This window comes from Eurypyga helias, unplaced genomic scaffold (genome assembly GCF_000690775.1).
Source record: "Eurypyga helias isolate BGI_N326 unplaced genomic scaffold, ASM69077v1 scaffold14880, whole genome shotgun sequence".
Taxonomy (NCBI): Eukaryota; Metazoa; Chordata; class Aves; order Eurypygiformes; family Eurypygidae; genus Eurypyga; species Eurypyga helias.
The window spans coordinates 1-27,370 of NW_010223951.1; the positions used below are offsets into that span (position 1 = coordinate 1).

The following is a 27,370-nucleotide window of genomic DNA, read 5'->3' on the forward strand; positions in this document are numbered from 1 at the left end:
CTCATGTCCAGCTTTTCGTCTACCACATCCTTCAGTGTATCTATGCCTGAAGAGCAGTGGCAGTCAAGTGCTGTTTTCTGTTGCCTGTCTAAAAAAGGCCAGATAAAAAAGAATAAAGCTGTGGTTGTATTTTCTTATCAACAAGGGATTTAAAATATGTGTAGTTTATGCAGAATCTTGCCACAGGAATACATTTCCAAGATTTCTTGGTCATATTCTGGCGTCCTCCATAACCATGGTGCCTGGACCAATTGAAGATGGGGTGTGAGTTCACATTAACAAATCACATGATGATTTTGATCATAAATTTCTTTTCTTTTTGAGAGAGTAGTTAAAATGCTCAGTTCCACTAAACACCGTGGTTTCCCTGTTACCCTCACTTCTTTTCTTCGAAAAAGAGCAAATGAAGATCTTATTTTCCTCATGTGTTTCCATGTGAAAAAATGTCCTCATATTGTCTTAACAGGGAGATTCACCCAGAGGGATTGCCACAGGCATACACTATCATTCTGTTATTCCGTCTTCTGCCCGAATCCCCCAACGAGCCTTTTGCAATTTGGCAGATTACAGACAGAGATTACAAACCACAAGTTGGAGTTGTGCTTGATCGTAAGGATGATTTTGCTTATTGTGCAGAGAATTTATGTAGTGCATTACTTTGCATGCATTCTTTCCAAGTATTTCCAAAACCAAAGCATTCTTACATGTTTTTATATTTTTAGTTTTAAAAGCTTTTTTTTTTTTTTTTTTACTTTGTACATAAATTAGTTTTTTCAGTTTAATTCAATTTAGTTACACTTCAACTTTGGTATTACCTCTAAAACCAAAGGAATATATATCTACATAGTTATGGGTCAGTAAGACCGTTTATAATCTATGTTTACCCATTTGAGTGGTATCCTACATTTTATCCATGTGTATCTTAGGATGGTGGTTTCAGTAGTACATATAAAATGAAACATATTATTTTCATTTATTGCAGCTGCAAGCAAAGTGCTGTCATTCTTTAACAAGGATACAAGGGGAGAGGTTCAAACTGTAACTTTTGATAATGATGAAGTAAAGAAAATCTTTTATGGAAGCTTCCACAAGGTAAAGGATTGAAATTATGAATGTTGCTTTCTGAAGTGATGTTCTTTGAAACAAAAGACAAGCAAGCAGAAGTCACTGTCAGTTATATTCAGTCTTTGTATAGTACTGTAAGTTGGCATAGGGACTTACAGATCGTATAAAACAGGATCTCAGGTTATAGCTCTTCTTTTTTATTGAGGTAAAGGCCTACTTTGTACTCGTGTAAGAGATTTGTCAAGATCTTGTCAAGACTTTTGTCAAGATTGGGTAAGTGGAGGGATGTATCTGAACAAGACATCGTAGCCTGATTCCTGGCACATGAAAGAGGAAGAGTAAAAGATAAATTGGGTGAAAAAAAAGAAAGGAAGTTGTGATGAGGAAAGACTGGGGAGTGTAGTGATTTGGAATCACTCAAAGAAGAAGATATAGCCACCGAAAGTAAGTAGCTATTGACATAGGAAAAAGGCAGGGATCCAATTTGGGGAGGTGAATAGCATATTGAATAACATTCACATGTTTAACAAACAAAATACATGTATATGTATACATTTTGTAGGTATGCATATGTACTGGTATATTTTTGGCTTAAATTCACTGGACCTAAAATATTCCAAAGTATTCCAAACTAATATTAACTGAGAAAGCAACAATAATGATGGAGAGCCCATAAAATATCATATAACCTATTTGCGATCTGGAATGAAACTCATGTTTTTTGAGTTGTCAAAATGGCTACTGAAAACCTTACATGTTACTGCATCTGACTTCAGTTGTGATAGTTTTGTGCTTGTTTTTCCAGTTTTATGCATCAAATTCTGAAAACTTGATCCTGCAAGGCTTTCTTACCTCTAGTCATTGGGAAGAGTTTGACTCAGGCTACGTACATGTCTAAACCACAAATTTTCCTGCTGTGTTATGCCTATATGTTTAGGGAAATTGCAATCACTTTTTTTGTCAGATGAAATGCACATTCTCATATTTTCATTTATCTCCCTTCTGTTTAGTTTAGTTTTCTTCTGATGACTAAATATGGCTGGAGTGTAGCATTTGTTTTCTTTGTGATACCCTCTCCTGCATCACTAGTCACCACCAGCATTCCTTTAAGGATAAAGATAAGAGGTTGCCTCTGTCAGCTTGCTGATACTGGAGGCCACATTGTCAACCTAGCTCTGCTAGGCTGAAAGCAGGGAAAGCTAGCTGGTGCCAGCATTATATTTTGTGACTTTATCTGTTTAAAACACGGGTAACTACAATAATCACGCAGTATTATAAAAGCTATCAGTTTCTGAATTTTAAGGAGATGTGTTAATCTACTAGAGTGAGAAAAACTGTCAGTAAAGGCTAGGGTCAATATTGTTTTGGTGTAAAAGTTGAGTCATCACCAAGAAGTACTGTTAAAACACAGACATGTCGCATGCCTCATTTTATATATCAGTGTGAGAGTTGAGACTTGCCTTCTGCAGATCAGGGGTGTGAAGCTCTCTACATGCTGTACTGCCAACAGTCTGTTTTAAGTGTCTGCTGTTAATTTAGTTGACATTCAGAGTCATATTTTTCCTTGCTGATCCTCTAAATTAGGAGAATTATCTCACAGCACTTACTGCTCATTTATCAGGGAAAAAAGATAACGACCTGCAACCTAAGCAACATTAGTAGTTAAATAAAACTGTTTGTTACTCTTGCTGGTGAAAAACAATTACAAGGGAAATAAAATCCAGCCTTTTGTATTATTTTAATAATTAAATACATTCATAGATATGAACAGAAAGAAATCCTAAGATGCCAAACTATGTGCAGCACTAACAGCCATTTACAAATTGTCTTAAAGCTCTGGAACTAAGATGTCTTGCTTATGAGACTATTTCTTAAGCAAAACCGAACCATTTCTCAGTTATTTAGTGCAGTGTGTCATTCCCCTTCTTTTTTTCCCATAAAGGAAACGAAAGTTCAACTTTTGATAGTATTTAAAGTAACTGGGAATAGTCTTGGTTTAAAGAGCTGCATTTGGGAATTTTCACCATCTAACTGAGTTGACTCCTCTGGATTCTTTCCAGGATGATTACTGAGATTGCTATATGAGTCAGGTTGTTAATGATAGCATCATGGGATTCCCCAGCTCACGTGCTGGGAAAGCCTTAAGAATCAGCCATGTTGATCAGCTCCTAGTGAAGGATAGCAGTAGTTTCAGCAAGATGAAGGAAGGAAAGTAACTAACACTTTTCAAAAGGTACTGTTGCAATTTCTCTTGCTATCCAGTTTCAAAGAAATGACCAATCTTTAGAATGCGAGAAGATGTTTTCCAAAATATCAAACATTTTTGTGGTTTTCATTCGATGACTTGCTGGCTCATTCAGTGAAGCACAGTTAACTACACCTAACTGTGCAAGGAAATTTACTTTGGCATACTTGAACGCTTTGCGTAGCATAGCTATGGTGAAAGCTGTTGAGTCTGGCAAGTCCCATAGGAAAAATCCTGACTGCCTGAGACAGTCATTAAATTTATAACCGAGTGTTTTGGAGGGACAGACAACTTCTACTTTCTTATTCTTACCATGCTAGACTTCCTTTTAGATTGCATTTTTGCAGTAGTTAGCCACAGGAAATTTGATAATGAGTGTATGAGTTTCTGCTGATGTACACTTGGAATAATAATTTGCTTAGCTTATTGATGTGGTTCATTTAGCAGTAGATCAGAACACCATTAAACTTTATCCTAGAAAGGGTTCAGAGAGAAAGATTAAAGTATGTTTTCTTTCTTAAAACCTCAGTGCCTTCTGGCACTGGAAATGGTCAGAGTGATGCTTTATGTTGGTGTATTAGAAATTGAAGAGAATGTTTCTGTTAACATCTGTTGAAAACAAAATGTAACAGGGTTGAATACAGACATGTGTTATTTACTGTAAACACTAGATGCATACTTTTATTGGACTTTAGCTTGGGCCATGGGATTCAGGCTGAAATTCAGAGTGACATTAAGTCAACAGTGAACTGAGTCAATGACCTGGGGGAGCCCTGCTCATTTTTGACTGCTGGAGTCACTTCTTCTTTGGATAGATACGTGATGTTCAGCAGTCACTGCTCTTTGACCATTTTCAAATTGATGATCCCAGTCAGCATTCTGATGTAGATTCAGCTCTCCTAAGTTTTGTGTGCAGATGAAAATGCAGCAACATGCATTTGCTGTGTAGATGTCATTTGCTTTATTTAATTTTTGACAAATACATAACAGGCCACTAGAAGGATGCACATACCTTCAGAATTAAGTTTATCAATCTGCAATGAGTTTACACTGTTTGATGTATTATTTAACATGTAAAATTCAATCATATAATCATATGAGTATATGATGTATAAATGAAAATTAATTTAAAGTTTTGGCATGGTGCTTATTTTATTTTGTAGAAAGTTTGGTATGTAACACCAAAATATACTTTGGACATACTCAGTTATCTTTCCATTTTCTTTTTAATTTGGTCAATGAACAATGTTGGGAATGTTAATTAAAAAAAAACCCAAACAACAAAACATTTTTATATATAGCACTGGGAAATAAACTGTGATGCCAGCTGAATTTCAAATGACAAAAAATGAGGGTAGTTTCAAATGCCTTAATTCCAATTATGTAAAGCATAAGCACATAACGTTTAAAGAGTTTTAGATAAGCTATGCTAATGCCTTGGAGACAACTCCACATGGGAAAATATTTAATATGGAAAGAAAGAACAAATTCTCAAGAGATTGTTCAGGCACTTGTTGACTCAAGACATTTAAGGGAATCTCTGTTTCAACTTTATGCCAATTTTTTAAGCAGTCATCAAATAGCATTATGTTTCTGAAGGGTTATGTACTGTGATAACAGAAGCTTTAAAACTTAAATATGTATTTCAATGATTCTTTACTGCTGATCTTACTGTGTTGATATTTTAACAATTACAAAGATGTTACAATGTTGTATATAAAATATATGCATGGTGTAAGGTATATAAGGATGCTGAAACTTTTCTGTTGCCTTAAAATGTTCTTCTATCAATTGCATACTAGATTTACTAAAATGTCAGACCCTTGTTTCTTTCTTGGAGACTCCTGAATATCTTTTCTTTTCACGGGTAAATAGGAAATTGACTTGCATAACATTAGTCATATGTACTGTAAATTTTTGGAATGGTAACCTTTGATTCAATTTTGTTTGTTCTTCTGTTTAAGGTTTACTATGTTCTCCCCAAACACTTAATTATCTTCTCCTTGTACACTTTCCTTTTTTTGCAGTCATTCTTTTCTCCCTCCTAAATTTCCCTTAATTCCAATAATTAATTTCTTCCTCTTCTTCCCTATTTCCCCTTATTTTGGCATATGTTTTTGTAGCCAAATTTCTCTCATGGAAACTTCTCTCTTGCATCTTCCATTATTTTGTCTTTTTCTGGGCAGGCTTCTCTGCTCACTTCCTGTATATCAATGCAACTAATGCCTCTGGTTGAGTCATCTGTGGAAACTGCACTCCGGATCTTTGGATCTGAAACAATCTACTCTCTGAACTACAGAAAGAGTCTATTAGCCAGTGGGCAGTCACAGACTCATAAACCTCTTGTGTGGTCCCAGCCATCAGGAGGGGACAAGAAGAGCTTATATTCACTTCCTCTCAAAAATGATTTTTATTTTTTTTAATTTTATGCCATCTTAAACCAATTTTCAGGCAAGAAAAATAGATAGTTGTAGTTCCACTGTTACATTAAATAGTACATCTTAGCTGTGCTTGTGTATTCATCTTATTGACCTTCAACACATTTTAAACTGGTTACAAATGTCATAGACTTTCCTCGAGTTTGAATTTTTCCACCAGTTGAAAATAAAGCAGGATTACTACGAAGAAAACTTACAACAGTGAAATACCATTGAAGCTTTAATTAAATACGCCTATGTGCCTTTTCTAAATATTATGTTCAACTTTTTTTCAGGTCCATATTGTTGTAACTTCATCAAATGTTAAGATTTACATTGACTGCAATGAAATACTGGAAAAACCAATTAAAGAGGCTGGGAACATCACAACCGATGGTTATGAAATTCTTGGAAAACTTCTGAAAGGTGACCGGAGATCAGCAACAGTAAGCAAAACTCAATAATCCATTTATTAGTGCAAAACCTTGAAATTTTTACAGGAAAGAGATGAGAGATTAAGAATTGCTGAGAAACCAGTATTGCATCCAAAGATTTTGAGTGTCTGTACTGCAAGACCCAATATGCTTAACTGAGAAGTTTGGTTTTGATAGCCTTATGTAGGCCTGGTCTTAAATTTTTTATTATTTTTAAATAATTTTTCTGTCAATGTCAAAAAAAGAAGTGAAAGTCTGAATGGTGTTAATGAAATTAGGAAATAAATGTTTGAGGAGTCTTATTTAATGATAATGACGCTGGATGTCATAAGCAACATGTATCTAGTATCTTTCATGAGTCCTCTTTTCTTTTACAGCTAGAAATCCAGAATTTTGACATTGTATGCAGTCCAGTTTGGACTAGCAGAGACAGATGCTGTGATCTTCCATCTATGGTAAGTGTAAATTAACCAGAGGCTATTCAGAAAATCATTATTAATAGCAAATTTAACAATCTCAATATTAGCCTGGTATTATACCTCTTACTGACAGCATATCTAAACCACAGCTGTCAGAGGAGCCAGTGAACAACACTGCATTTCAGAGTTTTGTGTCTGAGGGAGAGAGATTGTAATGTTGTCAAAAGTCCCTTAAGTCCCTTAGGAATGCTGGAAAAAAAATCAGTTATATTTTATATTTCAGTGATACTTATGATCTTAGGTATTATGAATAGAATAGTTATATTATTTTTTTAACTTAATCTGTTCTTAGATTGACATGTAAAAATTAACTAGTTTATTCTTTGTCAGTGCTAGTTTAGTAACTAGTAACTAGTTTATTCTTTGTCAGTGTCATTTACATTAGACAATTAGCTGATTTTCTAATGGCTATAAATGTTAGAATGGAAATTGCATACAAATTTGATTTTCCCTGTGCCTCTGTTGTTAGTGTGATGTATAGCCTGAAGAGAAAATTTGCTAAAAATATGAAAGGTCCTGTAGAAACATTTGGAAACCACTGTTTAGCTGTGAGTTCTACTTGTGCTTGAAAATGGGATAATAGAGAATCTTGCTGTTGTTGCTTTAGAAAAGTATGCTGCCACCAAGTACTTTTCTTTAAAAGGACAGTAATGGTTGTGATTGAATTTTCAGAGAGATGAAGCAAAATGCCCAGCTCTTCCAAATGCGTGTACCTGTACTCAAGACAGCGTGGGACCTCCAGGACCCCCTGGACCAGCTGTAAGGAACTATTCGCAACAGACATTTTTTCTGGTTTTTAAATTTACAGAAGCACGTTTGTGTTGATCTGTGGTTTTGTGAAACAAAGGTCAGTCAGAGAGAGAGTTTCTATCAGCACCTCCATAATATCATGGTGATCTGTTCCCATTTTAGTTTAAAACACAGCTCCCACCACGTCTATTTGTTTATATAATAATTTTTTCCTCATATTTCTAATGTGATTACTGTGAATAACTCCTCATTGTTAGGTTGAAAGAATCTGGCCCAATCTCAGCTGTCTCGCACTTCATGTACGAGATATTTTTAATGGACTGTGCAAATATTTTTCCTAAATAGAGTCAGGATTTCACTCCAAGGAAAGTTTCTTTACTCTGTCAGGGAAATAAATTACTTGCTTGCTTTTTTTTATTTGGAGAGATAGTAATCTATGGAATGGATATGCTTCTACCAATTGCCTTGAATATAAGGGAGTTACACGCAGTCCTGCTACTTTGAAGCTATCAAAAATTCTGCATGAGGAATCCGAAGCATAGTTAAGTTGTCTGAGAGTCCACTAGAGAGATATCCAGAGATTTTGGTGAATATAAATTGAAGTTGTTTATATTTGCAGAGAGAAATGACATGGGCTGAATTGGCAAGGTTGAAGCTGATGTGTTTTACCTCATTTTCTGATGCATCTTTTATTCTAGTACTCTTTTTAGCAGTGAGAACTATACATTTCAAAACTTTGGGCTTTCACATAAGAATTTGATAAAGAGCATTCATAACGCACATGGTATGATGTACCCTTGTATGAAATACATTTTCTTTCCAAATATTCAATTTAGGGTGGCCCAGGCGCTAAAGGTCCCAGAGGTGAAAGGGGTTTGACTGGATCATCTGTAAGTATCTTTCTGGAACGCATCTATAATGTCGTACCTGTACGAAAATTTGTATGCTTAGTTCTATGCTGAGCTAAGAATGGAGATGAAAAATTTACTTGGAAATATGCCTGTACGTTATTTATGTGCAGCCTACCTATTTGAGACTATATACACACCGCCTATGTATATATGTAGCCTCAAAAGTTAAATGCATCAGGGTGTTAATACACACTCTGCAGCACTCTTGTCCTTCTCTCTGCACAGAGGACACAGCTATTCTTCTAAGTAACACTGCCAGAAGGCATGTATTGACCTGAGACCGCCAACAAGAATCAGAGAGTAGCTTATGAAATGATATGCCACTTAGATAACTGTTTCCACAGTGGTTTGGAAGTATCAAGTGTGTCTGCAGGCTTCTGACTTACTTTGTCTAACCCAAAGGATTTTTGCAGTTACAGATCTAAGAAGATGCTGTCATTTACAATCTTGTTTTAATTTTCTGCTCTAAGGGGCCACCTGGTCCTCGTGGTGAGACAGGTCCTGCTGGCCCTCAAGGTCCCCCTGGTCCACAGGGCCCCAACGGGCTGTCAATCCCAGGTGAACCGGTGAGTGGCCAATTCTGAGTGTGTGTGGAGCCAGAGCTGTCAATGGGGATGGTGGTCTTGGGAAGAGGGTGGCAGATTTGTCCTAACATTAATTTTCCCTTGCAACACAGTAGTATTATGAAACAAGTCTCTTTCAGTACAATAGCATTTTCTATCCTGAATGTTGCGTGTGCTTATGGGATGCCTGTGAGGGGACAGAGTCCAAGTGCTGCAATATACATTGTACTACTCCGTTTTTACTCTTCCAGCTTGCTAGTCCTTCAAGTTCTAGGACTCAAATTATCAAACTGTGGTGCAGGAAAATTAAGCATGCAGTATTACTCTGAAGACTTTCTTACAGATTTACTATTTTATGAGCTTGAATCAGTAGCTGAAAGTTCAGAGAGGCAATGGGTGCCCAGATGTAGGCATACAAAGCAGCCCTTCCTTCCTAGGGGGCTTTCTTGGCAGCAGCATGCACATTTTAGTGAGACTACTAATGATTTCATGCACATTCCTTCAAAGCCAGAGTAATTCTGTTAAAACTGATGAAGTTTCAGCAGATTCTGTTTCTTATAGGAGATAGTAACCCTTTGTTTACATTCTGGACATGTCAAGACTGCTTTTGTCGTATTTTAATAAGTAATCATCCCAAAGGCAGAACAATAATTTTGATGTTTCCTGTTTAGGATTAGCTTGAATTTTAATATAGCCAGCAGCTTTTTGTGTAAATACTTTTGATTAAAATATAAAGTTTATGTAAAAAAAAGTATGTGTCTGATTGCACGCTCTCTCATTTTGCATTTGAAACCAGGTTACTTTTTCAGTCTGTAATGTAATTTGGGAAATGGAAACCAAAATGTGCTTTAGGGTAGACGTTAGGTACACCTTCTGTTTTGTAAGGACAAAGTAGAAAGATTATGTTAACTAGTGTAGATGCTTTTCAGTTTTTTGTTATACATCATGAGGAAAAGCTTCATCAAGATGAACTAGAGGTGCCAAACAACAAGAAAGACCAAACACATTCCTTTTACATGTGGAATACAATAAATACATTTGTTTGTCACATTCAGTTTGAAAACCTCTAAAGAACGAAAACACCAACATTGGTGGAACTCCTCATTAGCTAATAAGTTAAAGTGCCATTTTTGAGTTGTAGTTTCATTTTTCATATCAATTTAAATTCACGTTGGCATGCTAAGTTTACAAATTGTTTGATTGTTATTGTGTCATCAACAGTTATTAATGCTGAAATACCACACAAGACACTGTGGAAAATAAATATTTTATTGTCAAATTTAGCTCACGAGGCTTTAGACTGTGCATTTATAGTACAGTGCTGTAGTGCATGTGGAATGCAAGCTAGTTGTGAAAGGCAATGCATTGCTTCTTTATGTGTTCCTACACCTTGTCTCCTGGAAGTGTGTAATACCTTTTAGACTATGGGTTAGAGAAAACCAGTGATACTTTAAAAAGACCAAGCTTTTACCTTTCATGGGTGTAGATGGGTCCATTCACCACTTGAGAAAGATAAGGGAGGTTGGGAGAAAACATGTAACCCTTCCCTGCTTTCCTGCTTGTGAAGACATTGGTATCAGTCTCTCTTCCTGACAAATCCATGTCACTTCCTTATCAAAATATGTGCCCCCTTCAAATGTCTGCACACCTGTGTTTTTGATACAATGACAACCAGTTATCCTGCATTTGCAAATGATTGTGAGGTGATCAGTGTTGCTTCAATTAAGAGGTATATGTATCTTGGTTTATTGCGTAATACATAGTTGGCACATGGATTCCTTAATTTAGGTATTTTGTAGGAAATATTTTGTGTCCATCTACACAAACTTGTTATTTTGCTGTTCTACTCTGTAAGTTAGAATCTAAACCAATCATTTGTGAAAATTATAGGGTCGTCAAGGAATGAAAGGTGATGCTGGCCAGCCTGGATTACCAGGGCGATCGGTAAGTCGGTGTTTAGACAAGAGAATGTCAGACTGGCTCTTTGACATCACTAGGAGTCAAGGCCTCTTATATCTTCCTAAGAAATAGTTTTAGAAACATAACTATCTTACACATAGGAATTTGAAATGTAGGAAATAGTAAATCATTCAAAACAGCAAGGGTGAAAGAACAGCTATACTGTGTCAAGCCAAATGTCCATCTGGACAGTTGTGAATGCTCAGGGACAGACCATTGGGTTAGGAAAAGCACACTGATAACTCCCCAGGAGGGCTCATCAACTTCTGACCACCTGCAGTTGGTTAAAGGACTTCCTAAAAAAAGGATGCAGAACTTCTGCTGAACATGTTGTCCAATTGCTTTCTATTTTTGGAAGTCAGATGGTTTGGGGACATTAATTGTATGATTTCTGAAAGAAGAAAGCAATGCTAAATTTCCCTTTTAGGTTTCTATATTGTAAACTAGGATTAGATTTTTAGGAGAAAAAGGTAAGGCTTTTTTTTGGATAATTGGCCAGATAATCTAAGATCATTGATCTGCACATGTGGTGACATAACTAATATTCTTTGGTTACTATATTGTCCTTGATTTTTCTGGGCGTCTAAAGACAATATGGGGGATGCTTAAATGGTGGTGTGGATTTGGTTTCATATATCAGATGAGGTCAGTCATGGGCCAAGGGCCTTGTATTCTTTACCTGTTTTATTAGTCCTTAAAACACTGAGTAGTATACATTTAGGGAGTAGTAATATCCTGTAGAAAGCAGTGCTACATTTTAGTGTATGGTCAGATTAGTAAGAAAGGAGGGAAGAACATGACAACATGGTGCAAGTCTGTTCAGTATCCAGTTCCTACAGCAGTGATACTGATCCTACAGAGGGTTAAATGAAATTATTCCTGAGTGTCCTCTAATGTAGCCTGCCTATTTACTTTTTGGGTTTTCTCTCTATCCAGAAGCTACAAGGAACAGAAAAAGAGAGTTTAGAATGTGCACAATAAAGCAGCAGAATGTTAAAAAAATAGGACAATAGAGGGAAAAGAATAATAAAGGAAGAGTCTAATTTTTGTTTCTTTAGATACTCTGATTGATGACTGCAGCTAGGCTTTAGCACCAGGTGTTAAAGGATTAGGTGACATCTGTAAGTCATGCTTGTAAAGTCAATTAACCAGATATATCTGTTTTATGGGAACAGTACTGACATTTATTTTTGAAGTTGAATTATTGTCTGGTAAGTAAATGGAAGTTAAAAAAATAGAGCGAGAGTGAAGAACCTTGCATCATGTATATGAAACAAATGTTTTCTCCTAAAGATGTTTTTTTTTTTAACTTTTGTAAATGCTAGAAAGCAACATGTAAGACAGTTAAATGTTTAAATGCGTGCATTTTTGTGCAAATTTGTTCTGTCATGGATACAGTTTATCATTCCTTTTCCTTGTAGGGAACCCCAGGCTTACCTGGTCCACCTGGCCCAATGGGGCCTCCAGGAGAAAGGGTAAGGTTTCCTCAGTTTATCTTCTGAAAAGACTGAGTAATGTGGTTTTATTTCCTTTTTTTTTTTTTTTCCTAATCCTTCTTTATAATTTCTTTCTATTTTCAAATGATTTTTCAAAAGGAGGCTTTTTACCAGTATCCGACCTGGAGAGGTAAAAGTGGAAGGGCTGTAAAAACCTAGGGGTGAAAACCTTGCCAGATAGACAGATAGGTTCTGTAAAAATTGCATTGATCCCTCTCCTGAATAGTTTCTCAGATGCCTGCACCCATGGAGCAGTATGTCCACTGAGCAGGGCTCGGCTGCTGCTGCAGGAGATCCCATTGAAACTCTTTCTCACTGTCTGGGAGATGTCATGTCCATAAAGAATCTGTCTGTGCCAATTTTTACTGTCAAGATCAAGTTTGCTCCTTAACCTTTGACTTTCTGGAACTCAGAACTTTTCTTTGAATGGGGGATTCTGAAATGTCTTCATAATGAAGGTCACGCATACAGGTATTTAATTGTGGAGTTGTTTCAATCCCTTTCTTCTAATTTGGCATCAGTTAAGAAAATCTCTTTTGTTTTCACAGTGGAATGTCACCTTCGAGATGACTGAAGCAATGACTTACCTTTACAGTCAAAATCAATAGCTGATATATGGATTTATAGTTATCCCTTAGTGGATGTTGATAGAAATGAAAACAGATCACCATGTAATAGCCAGTTGACAAAGAACATACCATTGGACTGGTTGGTCATTAGCAGGCAATGGGCCATCAGTGCTGATTTGTGAATGCCATGTTACATTACTGAGATGGATTTCTCTGCATGTCTTCTTGCAGGGGAAGTATCTGAAAGAGAGGGTGTCATTTAAGTAGGAACCTCAGATTTTCCAGCTAATCTGTGAGTGAAAGAACAGCAAAAAGGGAGATCTTGCTCCTCTGGGATAGAACAACGATTCCTTTTCTTAAAAATATTGAGACTCATTCCATCTTCAGTTAATCAACTGCAGATAAACATCTAAACTGACTGAAGCTCACTGTTCCATGGCTTTCCCCAGCATTAGTTGTGATAGTTATTTTTATAAGCTACATCGTGGATAGTTTTTAAAACATGTGTTAGTAGTAATACATTGCAATTACATAACCTAAGGCCATTTATTCAGGCTACAAACTTAAATTAACCTCTAATCATGCTTTTGTTTTTGAATAGGGTTTCACAGGAAAAGATGGTCCCACAGGTCCCAGAGGCCCACCAGGACCAGCGGTAAATATAATTTTGTCTTTGATATACTCTGAAATAAGACAGCTGAGCCAAGAGAGAGCCACATTGACATTTTCAGTTTCTGTCCAATATGAAATGGATCCTTTGCTTAATATCCTAAATGGATCTGGGAAATGCTCGGTAAAAGGTTTGTAGACAGCTGTGTAAAGCATTTATTCACAAACATTCATAAAAGTGGTTTTCAAACTGTTTTCTGCCACTGTAAATAAGAAAAGAACCAATTTACCTGTTTCTTTAGCTATGATCTTTAAATGTCTAGTTAGGTCTACTGAAACCAGTCAGCTTATTACTTGTAGTCTGGTGAAAAAAAAATCCGGTTAACACAAGCTTTTCTTGCCAAGAGTATTTAAGGGTTAGTTTTTTCTTGAAAAGCTACTTCATTGTGTTTTATCGGAGCATGTTAGAAAAGGTGCTGGTTGTTAGAGAAAAACATATTATGCTGGATCAGACAGCCTGAGGTAGGGAAGTTGCTGCAGCTCCCCATTACCAGGTCCAACGAACAGCAAGGGGAAGATGTATTCGCAGTAGGCACACATACACAGAGCACACGTTTACACTATGTATATTTATACAGACAGGAGTTGCTAGGGCAGATTCTTATTTGGGATGCTCCAGCTCCTCCCCATGATTGTCTTTCTGGTGCTCATTTGTGGGCGTGCACATGAGGTTTTATCACATAACCTAACACTGGTCTTTTGTGTGTTCATATTTATCTAGTATCACTAGGATGACTTTTATGGACTTCTTGTGGACTTTTACATGGATCATTGAAGTGATGATGTTAGAAAGCCAAATTGTCTTGTATTCCTTTATGAATCTGTCATTATGAGTGACACAAGAAACATGAAGACACCCTTTGCATCTTTAGATTCAGAAGTACCTGTTGAACTGTGGTGTTATGTGAAACAGATTTCCATGGAGAAACAAACTGTTTTTTCAGGAGGAAAGTTTTCAAGCCTGATATGTACCTAACAGAAAAAAAACCCCAAACCCCTGATAGTAGCTGTTTTCAGTATTGCTTTGCACTCAATACAATAACACCTTTCATATTAGCACTTAGGCTGTTGTGGATTTCCACAATTGACTTTAAATGTCTTCTGCTGTAGGGTGCTCCAGGAGTTCCAGGAGTTGCTGGCCCAAGTGGAAAACCAGGGAAGCCAGGAGATCGTGGGACACCAGTAAGATAATGATACACATACAGTCTCAAATTTAAAATTACAGTCTGTTGATGAATATGAGACTTCTCCTTGTTTTACATACTTGTCTTGCACTTATAACAGTGGTTAATACAGTGGAGATGACTTAAGACCACAAGCCTTTTTTTTTCAAACAATTTTATTTTTACAGTGTGTCATTTTGCTGAGTTAAATAGTTGGGGCTAGAAATTGTGGTCTCTGGTTTCCACTAAAAAGATTGTAGGCTATTATGTGCCAAGACATATTCCTACACTGCATAAGCATGAAGAACTAGGTCAGCAAAGTTACTGGAAAGTCTTTATATTTGTGTATGCGTGTGTAGTAAAAAAGTGGTACACTACTGAAGGTGGACAATCCTTGATAATATTACCTATTCACTTCTGTTTTGCAAATGTTTTGTAATTTTTACAATGAGATCTCACAATTATTTGGGGGTGGTTTCTGTGCATTTTATTCAAACCTCTAAGTGCATCCTGAGTAGGAAGAAAGAGCAGGAGGTTCTGCCTCCCACCAACAGTTTCAGGAGAAATTTTAATTGATTCATTTGTAGGATCTCTGAGAAATGATGCTTGTTTCAGGAGTCGAGACAGCAATTGAAACAGGAAGTCATTCATTACTTGTACTTACTGTCTGGCAATCGACCAGAATTTTCCGTCATGCTTCAATGCCATTGTGTATGTGATAGCTGGAATATGTAGTAGGCCGGACAGCTTGATGATTATGAAGTGGAAGTTCTTAGGAACACCTGGAAGCTGAGTCATTTTCTCATACACATGTTGTATTCAGTCTGCATTTGCCCGCCTACAGGTCCCATTTCTTCTTGCAATAGAGGACACTGCGTGTCTTAGGAAAGCACTGAAGCTCTCCTGCTTTTAAACATGCATTGCTAATGTGGTATTCCTCCCAGGTCAGATGCTTGATAGACATAGCCAGGTCACAAAGTGCTGTAGTTTGTTCACAATTAAGCTTCAAACTACCAGGTGTATCCTTTTCCTTCACCTGGGACGCTGAATAGCTGATCCAGTTCACCAGCAATGACCATCTGCAGGTAAACAACATGCATAGAAATAAATTTTGCTACAAGCCCTGTTTCAGTGCTTTTGCACAACGGCAGTCAACTCCTGTCCAAGCACCACATGTAAGCTCTCCTACACGCTGATCTTAAGTGTTCCTTTCAGTGAGAAATACATTTTTTTCCCAGTTAATACACTTGTAATGTGAAACTGTGCATCGTATTTACCATTTCTTATGTTTCTAGAACAGATCCCAGCAAGAATTCTGGCTTGCCCCTTGCACAGATGTTTTATCAACCTCCTGGTGGACAGAATTTCAATGCTTTCCTTTGTGTCCAGCATTAGAATTGCCAAAGGTGCAGCCTAATAGCCAAATGCAACTTGCAGAGTCCTGAATCATAGTTCAGGCCTGCCTGAATTTGTAACATCCTGTCCTGGAGAAAGACAATGAGGATTCATTTTGCCTCTGGCAAATACAAAGAGTAAATAATTTTTTACCAGATCCTGCTTTTTTTTTTCTTCTATCTGAACAATCTGTATTGTTGGTACTATGCAGTGCAAGTCAGATGGTAGACCCCTACAAAGCAAAGATCATCCCAGGCAAAAGATACACAGTTAGGTCCAAATTATGAGGAGCCTCCATGTTGCAAAGACATTCCCTGTGAATGCAGTCAACTGGAGGCCTTTCCTGATGTGTTAAATACCACTTAAAGTGCTAAGCTGAGGCAGACCACACCATGAATGGGGCTGTAAACATTTTATCTAACTCAGTGTGTACTTACACCAGAACAAGTTGATACATGAAGTGTTAACAGAATTTTCATGGAAATAGGAAATCTGACTTTATAATCTGCTTATAAGTACTTACCAAAGAAAGTTAGCTGTTTTTTTCAGTCTAGTAACAAAATGACCAGAAAAGGAACAGTAAGAACACAACTGAGTCAGTAAGCTATTGAGAATTGAGCACTGGTTATCCTAGAGGAGACTAGCGTAACAACCAACAAGGGTACGAGTCAATAAACTAAAAGAGGATAATAGCTCAAGAACAAGTGGATATATTTTCTGTGAATAAATGTCACGAGAAATAAAAGATCTTGGACTATCAGAAAAGAAAAATTCCAGTACTGTTGTTTTATAGGTGTGAAAGTGAAAATGCTAATGGATGGTTAGGCACACTAAGTCATGGTAAGGTAGAGCTTGTTTATAAAACAGACTCTGTGATAACAGGGTCTGGATCTGTTGGTCTAGAAGGTCCCCAGTAAATAGTGCATGTTTTATATATAAGGTGGTAGTAGACTGTTGCCTCCACCACCAAACAGACTGTGAAAACCTTCGGAGGGTAATACCAAGCACATAAGGGAGATGTTTATTATGAGTTAAATGCAGTTTCTGAACATTTTCCATTCACTGCTGCCATGTGTTTACTGACCTTATATCCATCTATGCAGATGTCCTAAATAAGGTCTCAAAAAGATGCTGCTTTGGGAGCAATGAACTGGTGGTTCTTGGGGGAAGCAAACATTCTTTTGGGGAAAACAATTGGGTGCATTATCTTTTAAAGTAAAAATAGCAAAACTTCTTTTGTTTTGTCCTCCTTCAGCTGTAGAACTTTGCTGCAACCCCAGCCTTCATCCCACAGCCCAGAAAAATCCCACATACAGCATAAACTAGCTTTTCCTCAGGCTGACCCCAAGTGACTCCCTCAGTGCAGGATATCAGCAAAACAGAATGTCAGGGGCAGCTGCTGCTTCTCAAAATGTTGGCAAGCAGTTGGCTAAATTGCACATTTTTGTCTATTAAAAGAAAATAAAGTGGAATTTATGAAGAACATAATCAAGTGGGAGGAAGATGCAAATAGCAACTCAGCAATTGCAGTTGTAATTATTTTTTGGAAATCATATTTCTAAAATATCCAGGTGGTAAATGAACTTTGTTGATAACATAGCCTGTCAGCCTCTAATCTTTGAATTTTAAAATTAGTTCAGACTAGCCTATAGATTTCCAATCATAAGGCTGTATTTGTGTATCTTTGCAAGGTCACACACTGAAGAATGAGGCTTACTGGATTTCATGAATTGTACAATTAACTGTGTATCGCTTATAATTAAGGAATGGCCTTAGCATTTTTCTAGCTGGGGGATTTTTGCTGGCAATACTTTAGAACAATGATGTGATTTTGTTACCGGAGCACCTTCCTGTCTTACCAACATGGCTTGTGGCTAAAGACAGCCTGAAGAGCTTTTCTTGACCAGTCAGCAAAAATATTTCCAGAAACAGTATATAGGATTTGAACATTTTAAGTTTGCTTCATTTTTTCCCCTTCTGTGGATAATTCTGGTGTGTGAATGCTTTAACAAGTGGTTTCATTGAAACCGGGCACTTTAAGTAATTATTAGAATATTATTGGGATAATAGACCAGAAATATGATTTCTAATGCTTGCACTTACCTAGTGAATAAACAAGAAGATGTACTGCATGATTTGCTTCTGGTCAAAAGAACACAAGGTTGTACTATGAAAGTTTTAGAAAGAACGAGAATACAATATGCAGGTATTATAAATGTTTACTCAACAGATAATTTTAAATTAATATGCTTTCAGAAAATAGCAAACACAGCCAAATTTCAAACAGAAACAAAAGCACCAACAAATTTGTTAATATTTTCCCTCCCCGTATTGTCAAGTTATAGACTAGTGCAAGTGAAAAACCTGCAATTCTATTCAATGGATGTTTCAGATAAATGTGATAGTTTATGAACGAGATGTTAATGTCTGTTGAATTCAGAGTCCAATTACATCTCTTTTAGAGCTTCAACAAATCAGCATTTACCATAATGTTCATTATTAGAGAATGACAGATAGGAATGTCATATTTTTCTTAATTGTTACAGTTTATCTATGTTGTTATTGCATTTAGAAGCCCATGGTCTGTTTCAGCATGTAGCTGTGCTAAGCTAAACCCGAAAGACAGACCTTTTCCCTGTGCACTTCAGAGAGTAAGAAAAGACATAGACGAAAGAATGAAGGACAGAAGGGGAAGAATATTCATCAGTTTGATGGGTATATTGTGTACATATTAGTAATTGCCTCACAGGTGGCATAATTTATTCCAGTGGCACATTTATGGTCTTGCCACTCTAAATATTTTATTTGAGACTGTATAATTAATTTTGCATGAACAATGTTATGCATGGTGCAAATGTACTGTATGCCAACTGTTTCACTCAGTGATGGATGAGCTGCCTCATGTTTTCTGTGGCATGACATGGAGTAGGTGACAACACTGCAGCAGAGAAGATCAGGTAGCATGCTAAATTCACACCCTGACACACCCCATGGAAATACATACCCCATGGAAATTTGTTTGCCCAAAAACCTTGATTGAAGCCTATGAAACCGTGCCACCACATTCAAATTCTATTTGCTGTGACCTCAGTGGAATGATTTGTTGTCTCATGTTGTTGAAATTAATTGTGGGTACTGTAGGAATGTTATGAAAAACAGCTGCGGCCCACACTTAGCCTTTGCTTTGTTAATGGGGATAAACACGCTCCTTAAAGGAATACGACAATGTAAAAAGCAGTAATACTTAGGATGCATGTGTAACTAAGTGGAGGGCCAAGCAGGTTCTCCAGACTGGTCTTTCACCTTTGAAATATGCCTAATGTTCAAATAGTAATTCAGGCTACAAATGAAAATCTGTTTGAACTCACACTGGCCCCTTTTGCTTAACTAGTGAAGCTTCTGTGCTTTTTGGACACATTCTGGCAGGTGAATTTACAATAGATTTTAGAAAGACTCAGCTATGGCCTAACTCTGCATCCACTGCGTAACTGAGGATATAACTTATCCTCTGTCAAACTCACACTGGCCACTTCAGGAGCCATATTTTCAACCAAAGTTTTGTCTCTACTGCCCTGGAATTTGGCACACGTGGTATTTGTCACAGTGAGTATTCAAGAACATTGGAAGGGCTATTTGTGATGGCTTCCTAAGCAGGTCTTGCAGTAAATACAGTTTTCTTTTCTTTTTTTTCTTTTCTGTTTTGATATTAAAATTAATAGTTTTAAACCACTTCGCAGATTTTTAGATTTTTCAAAGGGCAACTTAGTGGCTAAACCAAGTAACTGTGAATCTAATTTTCTACTTATTTTAAATGGGAATCTGCAATTTTTACTGTGGAAAAAATCATGTCGAATAGACCGAAGCAAGTTATAAATACTCTTCTGAGATCATTGTTTTCTATTTTGAAAAATCTTTAAAAATCCATCATACCAAGAATTGTAATTACATTTTCTTTGGAAAGTATGGTTTGCTCTATTGATGCTTTTCTTTGCTAGCAGTGGAATGTAAACATAAGGCTAAAATCTCAAAATGTTGTGGGACAGGTGCATACACAAAATTTTATTTGCATAGATTGTGCATGCATATCTCCGATTCAGCATTAAAAAACATCTTAAGAGTATACGTGATGTTTTTCCAGCCATAGACACATACATATATGAAAATTGGAATCAGTCCTTCTGGTTGGCTTCTTACATAGTATTCTTGAAAACTGAAAAACCCACAACAACAAAGGCAAATGGAAATTGCAGTTAGACAAAAGTTGGCTGTTGGCAAATGCCAATAATTATGAAGCAGCTCAAGCTAAGACTTTTATGAGGCTATTGTAAGACTAGAAATGGTTGAGAATGCACAGGGAAGCTGTTATAAATAGAGTAAGCACTTAATGCCATCTCTCTCCATCTCATGTGTCATCTTCGCATAACACTTTTCTGCTTAATATGAGGTCTGTTTCTTGCGGGCTCAAGGAGACAGCTTCCTTTCCTAGTTTATGTTTTGTAATGATGAGTTGTATTAAGACTTAAAATTAAACAGTTGTATGTTATTCGCACAAGACTCTTCAACATTTCCAGAAATGGGATGCTAGAAATCCAACTTTCAAATTGCCAGTATGTCTCCCAGTGTCAGAATATGGCAGTTCCATTGGCTTTAGTTTGAATTTTTCCTTCAGATCTTTTTATTCTGAATCTGTCAGTGTGTTTGATTATACACAAAACATCATTGGTTGCCCAGCCTTTTCTGGCACCTGCCTTAGCATCTCTGAAATGTAAAGTTCAAGGAGAACCAGGTCTGTCTTCTTGAAGGAGTCAAAATGTTTTCTAAAATTTCATTTCTCAAACCTATAGTTGGGGTGGAATAATATAATCCTTCAGTTACTTTATTTTTACTTATTTATTTCAGGGTACACCTGGAATGAAGGGAGAAAAAGGTGACAGGGTAAGTCTGCTTTAAAGTCAGTTTTTCTCAGATTTTTAAATTAAACACTCTGTCTTTAAAAGCACAGACACTTGCTAATAAAACACTTACTTTGGTTTTGATTATTTAGGGTGACATTGCTTCTCAGAACATGATGCGAGCAGTTGCAAGACAAGTTTGTGAACAACTGATAAATGGTAAACAGTGTTGCCTGCTTTGTTTCTCATCCTAGTAATTTACTTTGTTAAAAGAGAAAACAATGGTTTAAGTTTAAGGTGAGGGATATTGCCTACAGAGCATAGCAAGAGCTTGAGTGATATTATAGCTGGCAAATGCCAATGATTTAGTGGAAAAAAAATGTAGCACTGAATTTTTGTGAGATCCAAATGGCTAGCTTGATCATGAAGTAATCTGCGACCTTTGGAAATACACATGCAAGTCTAATATTCTGTACAAGGAAGGTGACTTCCCTTTTGTCAGTCTGGTCCAAAATTACTTTTATCTTTGTCATAAGATCGGTATGCATTTTCTCATTGAACACGTCTTATCTTCAGGCAGAGGGAATTGGTGAGAAAAAGGATGCTCGCTGCAGGTACTTTGCTAGCAGAAAAAGATGAGTGTTGGGTAAATATTGTGCACAGTATCAGCTATGCTATGCAAATAAAAATTGTATTTATTTGGAGAAGGACTCCAAATTGAATTTCAGTCATATATTGCCACAGTGCAGCTCTGCAACCCATGAAAGTGTCCTCCACAGAGGCTTTCTGTCTGCCCCTGAGAGAGTTCTTTTGCTATGAGTAGACCTGCTGAGGAGGACAGAGACAAATGTAACCATAAATTGTTCTTAATAGTGTTTCTATAACAAGGGTAAGTGCTGACTGTGGTAAACAGATCTGCCTTTTGGATCATTAAGAGTGCTTGTGCGTCCTTTAAAATGACTGTCATGGCTGCTATTTATAACATGTCTATCAGTTAGCCATGGCAGAGGAAGAAAAGTACGTTCATGAATGTATTAGACTTATGAATAAGGATGTGTTATCTGAGATCCTTTAGCATCCCTGCCTTATTTTTTTCTTCATATTCAGCTAATCTCTTCAGGGTTATGCTAGGGCACTAATTGTGTAGGGCTAGATGTTCCCCCGCCCCACCCCCCAAGTTAAGGGCTCCTTCCTGCGTAGATTCACAATGCTGGTGCTTTTGTTCAGACACCTTTCTTTGGAAATGAAATTTGCCTACCTGCGGAAGATATATCGGTACAAGCCCATGCATCTTACAAGCTTAAGAAAGTGACTTCATAGACTGTGTGCTACTAGCTCTATGCATGAACAACTTATACCATGTTTGGGATAGCTTCTGAGCTCTGAAAGTACACAGAAATGTAACACTCCACCTTCAGAAGTGTAACAAGTCCCTTCTGTTCTTCAGAGTAGAAGCAAACTTTAATTAGAACTCTGAGAGCAATACTATTGTAAACAAGTGCTAATTTTGTGACTTCAATTGCTTTAAAATTATTTTTTGTTGATGTTATTGACTTCCAAAGTCCCCTTTACCTCTCTTCCCTCCCTCCTCCATTTATGTTCTGCATTCTTATCAGACATTCATCTTAAGTCTTCCTAATTCTTCAGTACTAGTTCATCACTAAGCCATTGAATAGGAACAAGAACAGGATTTGATGAAGAGAGATAATTTGTTATTCCTTCCCACTCTGATAAGTCTTTCATGTATTTCACTGGGCTTATTGAACCATCTTTCTTTCCCCTTGAAGGTCAAATGAGCAGATTCAATCAAATGCTGAATCAAATCCCGAATGATTATTATTCAAACCGTAACCAGCCAGGGCCACCGGGACCACCTGGTCCCCCAGGAGCTGCTGGGACAAGAGGAGAGCCTGGACCTGGAGGAAGACCAGGATTCCCAGGACCTCCTGGGGTCCAAGGACCACCTGGTGAAAGAGGTGAGTAAATTCCAAGGCAGCTGTATATTTTACAGTGGACATAGTGCAGAGGCCGCCAGAGGAGCAGTCTGATCCCTTTACCATGTCAGACTAGGAAGCCCACACCTCGCAGTACCCTGTTAGGTCAGTTGGATTGCCTGAGGGACACTGATGTTCTGGAGGACAGGGTTAATTACATCACTACTTTCCTCTCTCTCCCTTGCTCATGTTTCATGAAACACGAACTGGTATAACATTTTGGCTGCTCTCTTAGGCTTCCACAGGATATCCCAGGAAAGCGAATGTTCTCAGAACTCCTCTGACACTACACAGCTACATCTTGAAAGGCTGTTTGGAGTAACACAACTCTGATTAAGAGAGAAAATGAGTCATTACCAAGAATAAAAAGTAGGAGTTGAAAGAATTAGGTCTACATCCTTGGCTCTTTGCAGTGATCTGAAAGAGGGAAGCGACTCTGAACTGAGTTTGAGCACATGAGTAAACCTGTTTTATGGCTACCTTGGATCACTGCAATGACGGAGTGTCTCTACTATGTTGTGGTCTTTGTTTATTTTAGCTACTCTACTGTAGTGTAGACTCAGTGCTGTGTTTTCTAGCACATATTTTAATCTAATCTTTAAAAATGACTAGGAAAAAATCAAGGAAGAACAAATTTCTAAATTCTGCTCTTTGTTTAACTTATTCCATCATAGCTGTTTCTAAGAAAGTGTAAAGCACTCTTCATAGCAGAAGTATGCAATCTTGAAAATGACTTCCTGTTTGTAGTTTGAAATCATAAGCTTCTGTGGTGTTTTAAATATCTCAAAGACTCTTCTATGTTTGTGAAAGTTTATTTACACTAAATTACTTTTGCATCCTACTTAATTTTTAGGCTGGTATATTTATATCCAAATTATTTTCCCAAATGCACATTTGGACATCTGTACAAAACAAGGTTTGAGCAGCCTTGTTACATTAAGTAATGGGAATTAAATATTAATACAAATGAGTGAGCTTGAAGAAATATTTGTTGATGTGGTTTCCTTCCTTTGTTTTTTATTGCTTTTTAAAAAAAAAAAAATTATTCTGTAGGAATGCCTGGAGAGAAAGGTGAAAGAGGGACTGGATCTCAAGGACCACGAGGTTTGCCGGGACCGCCTGGTAAATATTTCTTGTTTTATCAGATTATAGAAAAGTAGGAGAAAAATATATTTCTTCCTTGGGAACCAAACTACACATGGTGATTGAACATGCTTTACTCTTTTCACTCCATGTTTTTGACATATATTAGAGTTTACTAGAAATCTCTGCAAAAAAAGTGCAATTTAGAAAGGTTTTTGGTTGTTGCTAATAGGTATTAATTTTGATCTTGTAATTTACTCATCTGGCAGGTTTGCTTGTGTGAAAATGTATTTCATTAAAATACATTGTCCAAATATTTCACAGATCTTTTTTAAGTGTTATCACATGATACTTTTGTGGTATCTGGTTCCATTTCTTACTTGTGAGTACAGAACTACAAGTTGTCCCCCAGCTACAAAATACTCCCACATGCAGAATTACCAGATGATAGTCAGATGATCTGACCATTAGTTTTGCTCTCTGTATCATGCAGTTTTGTCCACCGATGCCTTGGCAGAAATCAGCTGCATCATTTGCTTCTGCTTATAGTTTACTAGGCTAAACATAGTTTTTCGTGACAGGACCCGTAAGATGCTCGCAGCAAATTGTAGCTCCAGTTACTTGAAGCTTTACTTTTCTGCTAACCATAATAAGACTGGTTCCAAAAAAAACATTACCTCATCTATCCTGGGGCTAGAGGGTAGCAGAATTAATGTACTCCTATATTTTAATTGAAATCCAATGTGTTTGTCTAATCTAGAAGTTTCCCTTGAGATCTTCATATCTTACACAGAGGAGAAATAAATCAGAGAATTCATTGATGTTTCTTACTTGGCTCAAACCTTACTAAATCAGTTTCTGTGAATAAATCCTTAAGGAAGCCACACACAGGGAAGCAACTAATGATGAGTCATATTTCTAGTTTTCTTTTGTTTTTCTTTCTGTTGACCCCCATATAGCAACAGAGCACAAGTGTTTTCTCACCAAAGACATAGCCTAGGCTGTGTAGTCTAGACAGCAGTAATGTTAGCTGTTTTATCAAGCTGGCTCCTTAAGAAAACAACTCCCCAACCTTTCAATTTCAAAATTAGGTCCACAAGGAGAATCTAGAACTGGTCCACCAGGCTCCACAGGATCACGGGGACCACCAGGGCCACCAGGTCGTCCTGGAAACGTGGGTATTCGAGGTCCGCCAGGGCCACCAGGATACTGTGATTCCTCCCAGTGTGCTAGCATCCCTTACAACGGCCAAGGATTCCCAGGTAGGTTGTGAACAACTTAACTTGCCTCCAGTAGCCTTCACAGAGGTGGCTGTTCATATTGAGCTGCTTTACATGAGACAGTCCTGCTAGCCTGGACATACTGAATCAGGAGGAAATGGCTGTAATGAGCAGGCCTGCCTCATTGTAATGTGCAGGTATATGAGCAGTCATTTGGGCTTGGATGCAGGTTTCCTTGATGTTATGTGTGATTTGCTTTAAATAGGAAGTGGTAATTAAGTATTTTAGTCTTTTTTTTTTTTCTTAAACATAGATGGTTAGTAGTTGATAATGTTGCTCATAGGATTTAAGTGACCATTTTCTCTTCTTCTTTTTTCCCCCCTCCATCCCCACCCCTTCCAATCGTCTTCAGAACAAGGTTGAATTCTCCATGTTTCTCTTGAAAAATAAAGAGAGTGCTGTGGTTGGCAATTTCCGTGTGTCTCTTTTTGAGCAATGTCAGGATTATTTATACAAAATTGATACTTGACATAAAAAAAAAAAATTCCACCAAGGAAATCCATTCGGTGATACAGTGCAGACAACCGAAAAACTCCACTGTCCTACATATTCTATCTACCGAGTTAAACACCATGGAGTCTCTGATTACCCCTGGGTCGTATCGGCCTTCCACTCTGTGATGTAGCTCCGAACAGTGGGCTGCTTCTGGAAGCAAAATAAAAGGTCTCAGCGGCCACCAATTTCTGACTGAAAAGATTCTAATATATTTTAACATAGGGATCCTGCAGGACCACAGTATTGTTAACAAATTAATATGTATGCATTGCAACATCTCAAAATTAGTGTGTGTGATACTACTATTGGATATGGTTTGCTGTTAATGTATTGTGCATGTACCCATAGAAAGACAAAAAAAGATTATATATATATATATGTACACACTTGCAGACTCAGTGCTGCTGGTTAAAGAGCCAAGTGATTGTTCAAATTTCACACAAAATCCTTATTTAAATGAAAAAGAAAATTGTACCTGTGATTCAGCAGTGTTCTTTGTAGTAAGAAGCTATGTATACATATATAAATATATGCCTATGACTTAACTGTTATGTATTTAGTTGGATGACAGTATGTTTTTGCACATCAGATGGACTTTTTAAAAGACTAACATCATCTTTGACCTGTTTCAGGTTTCGGCTAACACATTTTCTAAGTCGCCAGTGCTGCTTACAGTTTGAATACATGAAAATCCTGTTTCTGAGATGTTTGCGCACGTGCTTATTAGAAAATGAGTCCGTATGGATATTTCACCATGGATATGGTTTTTGAACCATGTTGGCCTCATAGAATGGGGAGATGAGATTCCTTTTACTAACACAACTCGCGAATGAGATAAAGGACAGTCATGTCAATTCATTAAGCCTGTTACATTTCAGTAATAAAATAGACAGTCTTTCTTTTTTAAAAAAAGACCCAGACCATCAAAAGCCTCAGCGGTGAAGGAGGCTTATAAAACTACTAACCAGCAAAGGTAATGCCATTAGAAGAGACAGAGTTAACCTGGTAAATGAGAAATTACTTATGTAAATAGTAAACTAATTGTGGCTTGTAAATGATTTGTATGGGACCGTATCCACTAAAATCTGTTAACAACTCTACGTGATGCTTTTGCATAAAAGCCTGCTGCTGCTTGCTATATGCCGGAATAACATCCTTGACAACTTATGAAACCTACCTGTCTGTTGCTTGTTACCAACATGTCTGAATCGGGGCATGGGCCTTTTTCATATGTAATCTTGTTGGATTCTGTAACTGCAGTTATAAATACCAAAGTTTTATAATTATTTTTCTTCTGTTTTGCTGTAGTTTTTGGTGTTCCTGAAGCACCAGCTGTAACTCGGTTTGTTACGAGGAACAGCACGAGAAAATGACGTGTACTGTATATTGCCGCTCGTGATAGTTATGTCTTACACTTACTTTCCCGTTCTCAGAGAAAATCAGAATATGCCAAACCCGCCTGTTCATTTTAGCTGCTCCATGTCTTCTACTAATTATGCAGTTTTAAAATA

General features: G+C 37.3%; 1 protein-coding gene across 1 annotated transcript in view; it reads left to right on the forward strand.

The window, feature by feature from the left end:
- The first annotated feature begins 235 nt into the window (after positions 1–235).
- LOC104514993 (collagen alpha-1(XII) chain-like) overlaps positions 236–27,370 on the forward strand; it is a 28,011-nt gene continuing 876 nt past the window's right edge. Inside the window, exons 1-17 of the mRNA XM_010158854.1 lie at positions 236–264; positions 467–609; positions 983–1,092; positions 6,024–6,173; positions 6,539–6,616; positions 7,313–7,399; positions 8,227–8,280; positions 8,772–8,867; positions 10,755–10,808; positions 12,245–12,298; positions 13,490–13,543; positions 14,668–14,739; positions 21,015–21,050; positions 21,160–21,226; positions 22,795–22,983; positions 24,055–24,123; positions 25,176–25,346. Coding sequence (XP_010157156.1) covers positions 236–264; positions 467–609; positions 983–1,092; positions 6,024–6,173; positions 6,539–6,616; positions 7,313–7,399; positions 8,227–8,280; positions 8,772–8,867; positions 10,755–10,808; positions 12,245–12,298; positions 13,490–13,543; positions 14,668–14,739; positions 21,015–21,050; positions 21,160–21,226; positions 22,795–22,983; positions 24,055–24,123; positions 25,176–25,346 — 1,513 coding nt within the window. The remainder of the gene's footprint in view (positions 265–466; positions 610–982; positions 1,093–6,023; positions 6,174–6,538; positions 6,617–7,312; positions 7,400–8,226; positions 8,281–8,771; positions 8,868–10,754; positions 10,809–12,244; positions 12,299–13,489; positions 13,544–14,667; positions 14,740–21,014; positions 21,051–21,159; positions 21,227–22,794; positions 22,984–24,054; positions 24,124–25,175; positions 25,347–27,370) is intronic.